Source organism: Lonchura striata, chromosome 1A (assembly GCF_050655825.1).
Source record: "Lonchura striata isolate lonStrDom1 chromosome 1A, ASM5065582v1, whole genome shotgun sequence".
In the NCBI taxonomy this organism is placed as follows: domain Eukaryota; kingdom Metazoa; phylum Chordata; class Aves; order Passeriformes; family Estrildidae; genus Lonchura; species Lonchura striata.
In genome coordinates this window covers 49,195,707-49,210,049 of record NC_140741.1, presented here as the reverse complement: position 1 = coordinate 49,210,049, position 14,343 = coordinate 49,195,707, and the positions used below count along the sequence as shown (strand labels likewise).

The 14,343-nt window shown below is 36.6% G+C and overlaps 1 protein-coding gene across 2 annotated transcripts in view; it reads right to left on the bottom strand.

The window, feature by feature from the left end:
* Positions 1 to 5,597: 5,597 nt before the first annotated feature.
* Positions 5,598 to 14,343, bottom strand: part of TRHDE (thyrotropin releasing hormone degrading enzyme) — a 213,544-nt gene continuing 204,798 nt past the window's right edge. For both annotated transcript variants that reach the window (XM_021528979.4, XM_021528977.4), the window contains one exon: positions 5,598 to 13,462. In XM_021528979.4, coding sequence (XP_021384654.2) covers positions 13,319 to 13,462 — 144 coding nt within the window. In that variant the 3' untranslated portion in view covers positions 5,598 to 13,318. The remainder of the gene's footprint in view (positions 13,463 to 14,343) is intronic.

Here is a 14,343-nt window from a genome sequence, read left to right as displayed (position 1 = left end):
TTTCTTTTTTTTCCTACAGTTACCTTTTTCATACCTTACTGCCATGTGGCTGCACTATAAAGAAATCACTGTATTTGCCACTACATAGTGCTTAAATACTACCTATTTCTCTTTTTATGACACAATACATTACAAACTGAAAAGACAACACAATATAAAGGATTTTCTCTATCAAACAACATCTTCCCTACCATGGCATCAAAGACACATGAAAAAATTATATTATTCATGGATGAAGCAAACCAGAGCCTTGCTCAGTGACTACATCTGCTCTCTGCCCTTGGAGCACTCCTGGCATTTCACAAATCTGTTCTTGAGTAATATCATCAGTAAACGGGCAAATCCTAAATACATACTAATCAAGTGAGCAAAAGAGAGTATCTCACATAATAAAAAAGGGTTAAAAATATCTAGGTTTAAATCATATTAAAACAAAGAATCAATTTTTCTACTCTGCAACAATTATCTACTTCAGAGGATTGTCATCTGTCAGAACAGACAGTGTCTATCTTCAAACATATTTTGATTGGAATTTATTGCTTGCTGTCTAACACAAGTGACAGAGCTCTATGAAAAAAATTCAAAAGTCCTGCTGAGGCTCCCTTAGCTTGATGGTTCACTTTTTTGCATTCAGATCCTGACCAACCCCCTGTGCTGGTTTTCAATTATTTATTTAATTAACAGTAAATGCCATTAAGTTTTTCCCACAAGCTCATCTTTCACTTCAGGTTATGCCTTAACATTTCCTTATGTACATTATCCTACTACCAAGATTTATTATATTCAGCATTTCTATCCATCTTACTGCATTAGTTGCATATTTTATTATGAAATTGGTTGTTTTTTTCACCATGTTGACTTAAGGGATCCTCAACAACAAGTTCGGATGCAGGCTGGTCTATCTAGCAGACAACTAAACTTAGCAAGTCTGACACACACTGTAGGAATCAGGCTCTTTGGAAGTAGTAGATTGCACTGCATTGTCTCAGCTGTTCAAATCTCTCTATCTCTGCCAACATAGGACTGGATAGTACATTAATTGAATCATTACTTCGAGGACACATAGAAGTCCCAACTGTGCTGTGCTTCCAGACCACTGGATATGAGTCTTCTGCCACCAACTCTGATACGAATCAGAAGTTGATAGCACAATGCAGAGGAAGTGAATATACGGACTTATTAGGAAGACAAACTCAATCTTGCCCAATTGAAAATGAGTGAGCTCTGTTTAGTTGAGCTTATCCCCTTGTCTGTACATACCTACACTTAGTTTGCTCAGGTTTGTAGAGCAAATTAACATGATGCATTTCCTTTAATCCCTTTGTTTTAGCAAATTTCATTGCTTACACCAATTTCTGAAATGTAGCTTCTGTAGAATTCTGTGCTTTTATAAGCCTAGACAAATTATTTAAACCGTTAGCAAGTATTTAGCACCATTTTATACCCAATTACAAAGTACAATTGCTGAACATAAGTGAAATGCTTTTAAAGTTGCAACTGCATTTGCACACATAATTTTAAAAATATGAGTTTCATTTTCCCACTTACTATGTGTGTAATTTTGATTACTTAGCCTCCATAGAAATTCCACCCAGCTATAGCAACTAAATATTTACCCATGCTAATTTATTGTGCACACAAAAATAGCAAAATGCAAACTCCATCCATGTCTTTGAAGTTTTTATAGAAGACAAGGTCACAGAAGAATGAATTATGTACAGATAGATGCAGAGAGCTTTTATGAACCATGATCCCTATATTTTGTCATTAGTTTTTTATTAATCTATTTTTCCCAGGTTGAACTAGGAGTTACTGAAAAATATGTTCTACAATTAGGAGATTGAAAAAAAATTAAAAAAAAAAAAACTTCAAAAAAAAATTCCTAAGTCAACCATTTATCTCCCACTGAATTGTGTAAAATAAACCTAGTTCAAGCAACAGCTCTCCCATAGCAGTTAATGTAATAATATGGTACAAGCACTCTGTGACTGTCAACCAGCATTTCTCTTAAGCAGAAATAACATCTTACAGCTGATGGTAACTGCAGGAGGAATATTTTAAAGTGTGTGTTTCATTAAACTTATGCAGCGAAAATATTCAGCTCTCTCCTATCATGGTCATTCCATGATAGATTATCATGGAGATTATCATTAATTGGACCTGTTGATGTGAAATAACCCTCTGTAGGTAACTTTTAGTCTTTTTACTCAGAATTAAGTTTTAAGTGCCTTCTCTGTAAGCTTTTCCCAGAATCACAGTCCCCATTCCTTCTTTTTTGTCTTGGCTTTTTGTTTTTACTCACTTGTTTGTTTTTGTTTTTTTTTTTTTTTTTTTTTTGTTCTCATTTTCAGCTGGGATCTTCCTCTGCTTGTCCTTTATACCTGCACAGATCTTCAGAAAACAATCAAGACAGAACCCCTCCTCAAACTGCCTCTGCTCTCTATGCTAACACGGTCTCCTTTGGAGGAACACATCTGTCTTTGGGGTTACTTACCTGCTAGGTTTAATCTATTTTTGATATTAACCACCTAAAACCTTATAGGCATTTCAAATAGACAGAACTGCTCTGATTTCCACTTATATACATATATGGAAATATATGCTGATTTTTGTCTAAGACTTCTATTATTATATCATTACTATAACCTCCATAGAAATGTATTTGAAACATATCAATTAGCCAAGTAGATGAGTGGGATGAGGAAAAGATATGCTACATCCATGACTGTACAACAGAAACAATCTACATTTTTGGCATTAACTGTAAAGAGTTAATGGATCTAAAAGCGCATCTCTGAAAATGGTAAATTTCTTAAAATCATTATTTCATCTTTTTAAGGGTCAGATTCACATTTGTGCTTGTGCCTATTGCAACCTTTTGACAGTTTTATTGTTGAAAAATTCAAGGTACATCTTATAATTGTACCAGGAACATGCATTTATCATTGGCAACAGCTCTGTGCCACATGAAATGAATTACTGTAATAGACATGTCATGTAATAACATCTTATTATCCTCTCCCTCTTTCTCCTCACCTTCTGCAATGAGCAGGTCAAAAATGATGGTAAGTAGAACAGACAAAATGACTCCTGAAAAAGTTCAGTAAGTAAAATGATGCCTGCTAAAAATAATGCTCTAGCAGTACAATGAGTAATTAACTTCAGGTTCAATACACTACATAATGAAAATGGTCTTGAGCTCTAATGCTGCTGCTTGGCCCTAGCAGCGCAGCAGGGAGTTAAGCACTTAAGTGGACTGGGGAATGAAGGTTAGCACCATGGAAGACCAAGGCCCCTTAGATCCTTCTGCCCTGGTTTCTTCACTGCAGCCCTCTTATTACTGCTAAAAGGCAAGGTGATACAAAGGCAAAATGTTACAAAACTCACATGGGCCCTCCCTGCTGCTCCTACAGTTGCTGTGGCCTGAGAAGCAGAGCAACAGAACCATGCCAGCCAGGGCAGGAGGTGACACATGGAACATGTGCCGTGAGGATCCAGTCTCACCATGACCCTGCTGATGCACTTCTCACTGAGCCTTACACCATTAATTCAGATTCTAATGAGTTAGCTTTGGACAAACTGACACACAGAGTATGGGCTAATCTGCTGCTTCAGTAGGGAGGAATTTCTTTAGTTTGGCATCCGCACCATGACACAACCAACCACTGGTAGGGTGCAGCATGTCTTCTTTTAACCTTTCAGGAATTTTTTTTACTTTAATTAGATTTTGGCCACAGTAAAAAATTGTGGCTGCTAACTCAAAGACTAAGCTTCAGCATAACAAAGCTTTAATTTCCCAACACTCTCATTAATTCATATATTTTCAGCCTTACCTTCATTCACTTTCCTCACAAATATCTTTGTACTCATTTTTCCATCCCATCTGTAAGACAGCCTCAGTCATGTCATTCTCAATACTCTTCCCCTAATATGGGGTTTATGTGCTCAATTCTCAGAAAAGATGGGACTGTCATCAGCTCACTGAATTGCTTCTTTCCACTTTCCTAGCAATATGCAGCAGAGTGCCTCTGACAGCACTGCAACTCTGAGTGGTGGCTTCCACACTGAAGGTGTTGCTTAAAGGAACTAGATATATTTTTGATACAAATAGGAGGAAGTAGCAAATTAGTCAGCAAAAGCTGATTTTCTGTTATTAAGATAGCAAGTACTGTTAAGTCAATTTACAAGCCAAAGGCTCTAGGCTTCTTTTCCTCCTACACTCTGCAGCTGAGGAGCTTTCAAAGAAAATGGGTCCCTTTAAAGTTCTGCTTTTACTGAAGACACTGAGCTGAGAGCAAATAAACAGCTCTTCATTTGGTCTTGTATGAAAATGTTCAACTTGAAAGCAGCTCAGCCAGACTGAAGTGCTGCTGATTGCAGTGGCCACACTGGGGAAGAAACAAGCATGGTCTCTCTGATGTTTGATTAGGAGATGTGCTGCCAGTGGGATTTCACAGGGAAGTGCCATTTCTCTCTCCTCATATCCTTCCAGGGATGCTTCCAAGGTGGTCATGCCCTTTTTCTCAGCTTATTCAACAGTCATGGAGAGAGACATGTAGCAGAAAAGGAAGGGGCAAGGACCTTTCTTCGGGCAGTACATCCTAGCCTCTCATATTTCATCTTGCATTCCACTATCTCCTCTTAATGTGAAAGCTCCCTGTTGGCCCCCAAGCCAACTCCTTAGGCCCACTAACTCCTGATCCAGACCTTAACACAGAGAAAAAAAGGGGTACGAAAGTTCTATTTACATACTCTGCTGGCATAATGCATATTGGATGTTTGAAATTCTAGCCCCGGTATAATGCAGTGAAGTGTTTAAAGGAGGGATACTATAAACATACTAATTTAGGCCTCAGATCTTGCTTACCTCAGTTCCAAGCATCAATGCTGCCTATTGTGCTTTGCAAAATCAAACCTTAAAAACTCCCTTCATCTTTTCAGCAGACTAAGATGTGCAATACAGAAAAAAACATCTTTATTGCTAAAGAAAAAAAGGCATTTTGGCACTGAAAGCTGAATTTTGAAAAATACAGGACTGGCTTTTACTCCCAGTGATGTCAATGTCAAAGCTCCAATTGACTCCAGTGGGAACATGATTATATCCAATGGGAAAATAATTGCACATATTTCACATCTCATTGTTACTGAAAACTGTTCTTCAAAAAAGGAAAATAATAGCCTGGATTCAAGGACTCTATTAAAAAGTCATTTGAACTGCATTCTAGTTGAAATCACTTTTACCAATGAAAAGATCTTTCTGTTTATTCAAAATTTACATAATTAGAAAAGCACAAGAGACTTTGCTCTTTTCTCCAGTCTTAGTCCTGTCAGTCTTGAAGTGCTTAAGAGTATCTCCAAGCTCAGATTTTGTATTTTTCTTTGCTTCTCTGCTTTATACTAGTCCCAGAATTTTAATATGTTTTGAGAAATTATTCACGTCAAAAAATACCTTCTCTTGCGTGGTTTTCATTGTACAACATCAGCATCTCTACTTAGTTATTAAACTGTTATCTCAATGAAATGGGAACACAATCAAAAGGTTGGGAATTATTTATCTTAGCTATGTCTCCAGGTCAGAAAATTAAGACAGTGATGAATTACACATTACTATACAAAATTTTATTATCAGACACAAAATTCAAATTTGTTTTGCTTAAAATACAGAAGATCAAGCTTCTCTTAAAAAGAAATTCCATTTAGTCAGTCCTTAGAGTGGAATAAAAATTTTATGTTGAACACACAGCAGTCCCATATTTATGTAATCATTGTTAAAGGCATGTAACAAAAAACACACTGCCCTCAGAAATGCATATATTTTATTTGGCTAATAGTTTCAATTTCTGATTAGTACTATATTCACTAATTAGCATTGTAAGAACATTTCTACTTTCATTCAAAAAGCCTAGAATGCTCCAAGAAATGAAAAGCTTTGTTCAGTGTGGCCTTTTAGATATACTGAGAATCAGTAAATATCTCCCTTCTATATGCAAAATATATCCTTTTCTGTGAAAAAAGAAAGAGGAGAGGAGAGAGAGTAGTTTGCTCTATATAAAGCTGTGATTTTAAATTCAGCAAAAACATATCACCATATACTGCACCTGAAACCTGTGCAGAAACAGGTTTCAACCTAAATAATTCCAGAAATACTAGATTAGTCATATGCAGGAGCTTACAGTGAATATACATTAATTTGAAGTGCTTGATTAATCCCACAGACATCAGTGGGACTGCCTACAGATTTACATATATATATATATATATATATATATGTATATATATATATATATATATATATATATATATACACACACACACACACACACACACATATATATATATATATATATATAAATATACATATATATGTATGTATGTATGTATGGTGGAATCTTGGTCAACACAGCCTCACATCCTGCCTTACATCCAACTGTTTTGTTGAGTTGAAACTGTTTGAGGAAGATATATAAATACAAATAACCAACAAATAATTTTTCAAAGCAAAATGTCCAGAACTAAAATCTATACACGTGTGTACACGTGGCACATAGAAAGAAAAATGTGGTATTATGCAATCATCTGTATTTTCTCTGAATGAAAATGGAATTCTGATCTGGCAAAAAGACATTTATGTGAAAACACAAGTGAACTGTATCTAAACATGATAAAAACATGAATTCCAAAGAGTAAAGATTTGAGAACTGATGGAAAAAAATGTTCTTCTAATTACAGTATTCAGAATTAATCTGAGGTTGAGACAAAATTAACAGAGGGACTCATTCATTATAACCAGCATTAACAGCTACAGGATGACTTCTTTCTTCTTAAGGAGTCAAAAGATCTTAGATGTGGAGTCTTTTGGAAAAATAATGAAATTTATCATAAATCCTTTCTTTTCAATAATATGATTAATTTATGTCATTGATGTGTGTGTAGTTAGTTTTCAGAGAACTAGTTTGTATTTATCCTCTGCAAAAAACAGCAACTGAACACCTTTCAGTAAAACATCAGACAGGGAGATACAATCTCTGTTTCTATAAGGCTGTATGTTTCACCCACACCAAAGCCTATTGTCTCTCAAATGTAACAACAACATAGCAAAATTACATTTACATATATAATAAAGATGTATTTATACAGGGTAATTATACAGTAATTACAATGATTTTTCCATTAGAAATGGTCCGTTTGTTTTTTCTTCACTAAGTCCACCTCTGCTGAAATCTTCTGCTTGCAGGAAAAAGAAAGGGTGATAACCACACTCTTCACAGTACAGTATTCTACAGATCTCCAAAAATATTATAAAGCTTTATCATATTGGAACCAATCACAAAATATTACTCTAATGAAAAGCCAAAGGAAAATGAAAAACATTTGTCATCCAATATGTGCTACTGAAATCTAGATACAAATACATGAAACATCCTGCACAGCAGCCGAGCTACCACCTCCAGGGCTGTTTTAGGAGCAGTGGGGAAGATCCTCAGCTGGAATTCACATCCATCACTTTCAACGGATCTACCTCACTGGGCACCAACAGCGGCTCTGCAGCCACACACGCTCCACCAGTTTGGCTGCAGATTATTTTGAAATCACAGAAACCAACATATTAAGTGGAGTGAAACGTATCACAAAGAACTGAGACTGCATCTTGGCTGCTGGCCTGGTCCATCGTACCACAGCTATCCTGACCAAGTAAATCCAAGTGATGCTGTCCAGAAAACACTGGGACACTCTGGCAAGAGCCTCCTGGCTCATGACTGCCTGCTGCAGTCTGCTCTTACAAAGCTGCTCTCCTGTGATCTCTACCTGCACTGCTTTGATGTTCTTAGGCAATGGTACACATGAAATAAGCAAAGCATTCTGAAATTCTAAAATTCTGTTTGGCAAGATCATACTTATTTCACTAGTTACAGATCAGTCAAATATAAATACCTTTTCTTCTGTAAAATTACATCTGGTCTGACTCACAGCGCTTTTCATTTGCATGATTCTCCTTAAACACATCTCAATGAAACTGGCTCCACATGTCTTTTAAATTCCAGCCTCAACTGTGTTACCATATTCTGCAATCAAGCCCAGAATCCCCCTCCACTGTCAGCATGGACACAAGACAGAGCTAAGTTTAACCAGATTCTTCAAAATATACTTGATTTTAAAATTCTGCCCAATGAGGGCATGTGGCCTTACTTTGGTGAAAAATCCTTTCTTCTCTTCCTGTCCACTGAAAACAAAATTACTCATGTCAGTATGGACTACTTTCTCGAGTCAGAATGGTTTCACTGAGTTTCAGAACTGCAATTAAGACTGGCAGAACCCTGCAGAATCGTATGAGAAAAAAATGGCCAATTTTTTACATTTTTGTATGTAAAAAGGGTGCTGTACAGTCACTGGTGCCATACATGTTTACACAGGCATCTGATTAGTGGTTTTTTTTGTTTTGTTTTTGTTTGGTTTTTGGTTTTTTTTTTTTTAATGGTATGAGTACAGTTACTACTATTGCTAGAATTATTACCACAAATAATTAGTAGCACATCCTTCCAACCCACCTGTTAGAAAAAAGCCCAAGAAATTCCTGTTACACTTTCAAATATTAACAGAAACACCATAAAGAAAAAGAGTTCCTATTCATACTAGATAATAAAATATTTGACTGGTCAAAAATACTCCTGAAGAAGGGACACTATAATATTCTAGACCTTTACAAACATTTTGGTCAGTGAGTTTCAGCTGGGATGGCCAGAGCTCAGTGCTTATGTTTTTTCTGAGCAGCTCATGTTCATTAGCTGGACCTTTGCTTTCTGCTAGCACAAGGCAAAGACATTCATCTCCGAAGATCACCCACAACCCATACTCAGCCAAGAGACCTTCTGTCTGTTCCATACAGCTGAAAGAAAGCTGGATGGAGCCTTTCTGCATTTCTGTGGTTCCCAGCTGCTTCCTAAACCAGGTGGTCTGGCAGGAGTGGCAGGTGATATAGCCAGCAGTTTTCTGACTGTTCCATCCATAGTTGGGCAAACACACTCTCTTCAGGCTGCTTCACAGCTGGATGGTCCTTTTACTCCTTCATGCCCACACTCACACTGTGGCTATATATCCTGCTTAGGGCAGGCAGCCTGATAAGGTGAGTACTCACAGCAAGAGTGAGTATAAGCTGATTATATACATTAGCAATTTTCAAACCCACATCCATTTTCCTCAAAGAGAAAGTTGCACATTTTCCTCAAAGTCTATTTTTGGTATCATTTATGATCATGTGGAAAACCAAAACCTTATTATGCAAGTATCTAAATAAAGGCATCCTCCCCTGCAAATATTAGCTTTGCTTTATTCTATCCAAATTAGATTTTTATGGGAAAAGTATCCCTGTGGAGGATTTTACACACACACACACACACACACACACTTTTCATTTTTTATTACTTACTACTAAAGACTTAATTGCACGGTTTGGGATTTTTGCTGTGAAAGCACCCTTCTGCATCAGGGTGTATTTCCTTTGGCACTCTAAAGATCAGTGCAACATCTACAACAGACCAAAAACAACACAAATTCACCTTCAGTTTCCAATGTAATATCAGAAATTTTGCTATATTTACTGAAAAGATAATCAAAGGTCACAAATTTAGAAGCACTTGAGAACACATTAGGTTTTTTTTTATCATAATTAATGTCCAAGTACTCCCAGTAATAGCAGAAATGACATGTCATTTCAGAAGAATGTTTTCACAGAGTTCTGCCCTTGTCACAATTAGTAGCTACTACCATTTTAACAGCTATTAGCAGTGGATACATGAATAATTCTACCAGCCACAAAGTAATAGGCCAAATATTTGTAGTGGACAATTTTATAAAAATGCAATAGGTATTTCGTTATGCTGGTATAGAATCACGTCTATTCATATGTCTTCCTATATGATTTGGGAAACCATATCAATTAATAACTATAAAGGATCCTGAGTCATACAAAGGCTGATTAGAGATTCTACCCTCATCAAGTCTCTATAAAATGACACACATGTCCACGTCCACATAGCACTCACATTTTGCACAATCTCATCTCACTGGAAAGGACAAAGTCAAACACTGGATTAGAAAATGCTGAAAAGTATGGAGTATTTGGCTTCCTAATCACAATCCAAATCATAAAAATAAGGACCACCTTTAGACATGGACAAGGGAAGAAAAGGACTGATAAAAGAGAATCAATGTGATGAATAGATTTTTCTAAGCAAATTGTATTAGAACTTTCCATGAGGAATCTAGAACTTTCCATGAGGAACCAACTATTCTTTAACACCCAGCTGTCTGAAATTTCTTTTAAAAAGGTTTCTAAAGACATGTAATAAAATGCAGGATGTTTGAATGCAGAAAACAGTTATGGTTTTTTTTTAGATTTTATCTATTTAAATATAATCCTGATTCAGTGTGAAACAGCAAAATACAAAGCATAAAAATAAAATAATAGAAAATTATAATGGAAAGGCCAGTTCAACCTTAGAGCAATAATACTAACATCATTAGAATACAACAATTATAAGCAACACATCAAGAGGTATGTATAATGTATATACTTAGGACTTGATATCTGTGGTGGACCAGTTGCTCAAGGCCACTAAAATATCAATTTACATCCAACACCAGCTAAATGTTTAAGAACTTCAATCAAAATGAGCAAGAGTGGGAATTTCTGTGCAGAACACACAGGCTGTAATGAACTTTTGACTTTGGAATATCCTGTTATCAGTGGGAAGACCAGAAACTTTTATGTGCAACTTGGTTCAATCTGTGGTTCTGGAAAAGAAAAGTCATCAAAGACAATACTGACTAAAATTGCAAAGGTACAGACCATTTCACACTCTGCTGTGCTCTCTGAAATCCTCCAAGCAATTCGTATTTGAGGGCTGTACACTCTTTGGATATCACAATTTTGGCCTTCATTAAAGGGTAGAGGTTATATTAAATAGTATTTGGCTTGCATTTTTATTATAAAAAAAAAGTCTGCATGTGATTTTTCTCAGTAAAAATTAAAAATGTAATGCTACATACTCACATTAAGGTTGAGTTTGGTCAACCGCATAAAATAATACTTTTCACTTTTAAATGCCTTTCAGAAGAAGATATTCCAGTGCTTTGCTAACATTAGTCAAGCCTCACAACACCCCTGTGAGGTAGGTAAAATACAAAGGAGGAGGAGGATTTCACTCAGCTTTGACATGATAATATCTCTGGGCAGCAGGTTCACTAGCACTGCAACATAGCACAAAGGTTCAGGGCTTACTATAAGGCAAAGAGTTAACAGTACAAGAGCACAAAATTCCCTCTTCTTCTGGTTACTTGTTAGTCAAGCTAATGTGCTACACAGCATGGAACAGCTGAACAAATGCCCTCACAAGGATTTCATGCACCCAATCCACAAACAAGAGCCTCCGAAAGTAAAGGGCACACAATGACAGGTGCAAGATCGGTACAACAGCTTAGTTATAGGAGGGGTCTGCTAGTTTTTGAGAAGCAGAATACCTTGGGAATGAGAGCCCAAAAAACAATACTGTCTCCACATAACTCTGCAAGTATCTGAAAATGGCTGGGTTTGGTTCTTTTCACACTAATATTTCAATTTACAATTATACTGGGGATAAGCACTGCAAGTGTAAAGCATTTTGATTATTTTCTATGCCTTGTGAGGTAACAACCAGACAGAATGGCTGCTCCGTGCATTGGTGGGCCATGTGTTCCCAATGTACACACCCATGATGTGGTCAGATGGCTGGGATAGGTTGGGACAGGACAAAGAAACACTGCCCCATATCTACATTCTACCTCTGAAGCCGCTGCAATCTGACTCCTGAAAACTGTATTCTTGTAGTTTTTTCCTTCACAGTGTAGACATGAGAGAGTATTTGCCCCCCACCAGTTATATCCTCAGCATTTAGCTCCAGAGTGCAGATAGTTACTATACAATTCCACTGTGTCACTGATCGTTCAGATTAAGGATTGAGAAGAAACAAGCATGATTAAGAAAAATGTCATTCATGAACAACAGTCTATGTGATGTACAAGGGAACAGAAAGAAAATCATGTTCTTAGTATTAGTCAAATAAACACAAATAAATACATGTACAACCCCTCACTTTCTCCATATTTCACTTTTCAGTGATGGCATAAATAGTACATTTCATATTTGCAAAAATATTGCCCATATAGAGACTCTGACCTGCCTATCATAATAAATCACTACAGAGACTGGTCTACCACATGCAAGACAACCCTCTTGGGTAATTATAAGTCTTTGCATGAAAGATATTCTCCCTTTTTCCTAATTTTCATTTGAAAATTTTCATTTCCTAATTTTAATTTGAAATTTTCATTTTCATACATTTATTTATAATAATTGTGCACTATGGGCTAAAAAACTTACTACTGCACAGGCTGGATGACCTGGGTGATCCATTGTGAGTTTCAGTGCCTTGTAAAGTAGCTGAGAAGAGCTGGTTCATGGATTCTGTGTTATCAATGCAAAAGTCCTGCCCCAGCACATGTTCACAGTTGAAACTACACTGTTTCACTGATCAGCAGTGAACAAATGTATAGGATTATAATGTAAAGATGATATTCTTCTCATTTTCTCTCTCTATCCCTGCTCCTGGCCCTTTTGTCTTTCTCCTCTCTCACTATTCTGCTTATTTAAATAAAGGAATATGGAGACTGCAGATACAACTGGTAACTCAAAAAATGAACTGGCATCTTTGTAATCATTAAAAGACAATCTGAATGGTAGACAAACTGGCAGCAAGTGGGAAAATTGATTTTACATCTCATACCACCCCAAGCTGGAAGCCTTCTGCATTTCTTTTTCCTTGCTTTCCTTTAGTTCATTGAAACAGTGATTGTCGTAGAGTCTTTGTGCTTTGTATAATGCCCAACTTTGATGTAACTGGAACTCACATACAAAATGTGGCTGTTATACATAAGCATGCTAAAATACAGGCAGAGACAGTACAAGCATGCACAAAATAGTCTTTGAAGGATTTTTTGTTTGGTTTTTTCCCGACATTTACATGCACCACTTAATATCATGTTTGGTTGTGTACATTGAGGACTGGGTTTCACAAGCATTCATGATCTTCTCTTCTGAAAATCTTCTTGACAATTTCAGAAGATTTCAGTGTAAAAAAAAAATCCACAATGAAAAAAACAATAAACCAAAAACCTTATTCCTGCAAGCTGATATTGTCTTCATGATTTTCATGTTGAACACTTTTAAAATGTTCCTCTTCCTCTTGCAGTGAGTCATGTTAAATGATTAACTAAAAAGACAGGATTACTGTGTCAAGGATTTTCTTAGCCACTGGAACAGTTCTTCCTTATAAAGCCTTTGCCACCGCACATTGGCTTCCACTGTTTCCACAGCACGAGAGAAAGAGACAGCAGCTCCCCCTTCGTAACTCTTTATGAAGTTCTTTAGCTGGAAATACAAGTTAACAGGTTAAATTTGCAGTAACTAAAAAAGCAAGTGTTTCCAGTGCACACAAATAAGTCAGCTGTTTAGGACAAGCTTCCACCATCAATGTAGAAGTAAATGCAGTATGAGGTAGAGAGATTTAATAGGAAATATATTAAGACAGCAAACTGTCAATTAGATGTGATGCAATTGCTTCACATTGCACTAGAAGATATTGATATGTCAGTGCTGGATCAGGTTAATATAATTACCTCCTTCCCTCCTGCAGCTCAACTGCTGCACTGTGTGGACGGCTGCTTTAAACTTTTATTTGTACCTAAGAAACCAAACCAGGAGCAGTGGAATGGCTTCTAATTAAAGTTTATATGCAAATACCAGCAGAAGGCAGTCCTGATGCCCTTTGGTTTTATCAAGCTTGAAAACACATTAATTTTATTTTGATATGCATATCCCTTTTGGTTATATAATACAGGTCAGTTGCTGAAAAAAGGAAGGGATGGTTACAGTCAGAAGAGAATGGCAAAATAGCAAGTGGGCATACATTTGACAATCTTTGAATGCCTGAAACATACTCCTTCCCTTATGAGAAAACTTTGCTCATTTTTTCTGCAGACTGAAAAGGCTTTTGCCCTGTTCTTGTGTACACTCAAAAGCACCTGGATTGTTGTAATCAATGGCACTGGCAGGTTTTCAATTATTGTTGTTATTTTCAAGTGAAAATTGTAAGGCTTATCTGCATCATAGTTTGCAGACTTGTACAAAATTAAGATGGTTTTAGTAACACTTATCAATAACTAGTTATTTTTTTTCCCCGGTGACACCAAATTCACCTCAGTTTGTAAATTCTGACTTCCAGCAATATCTCTCTTCCTGGGCTCAAAACT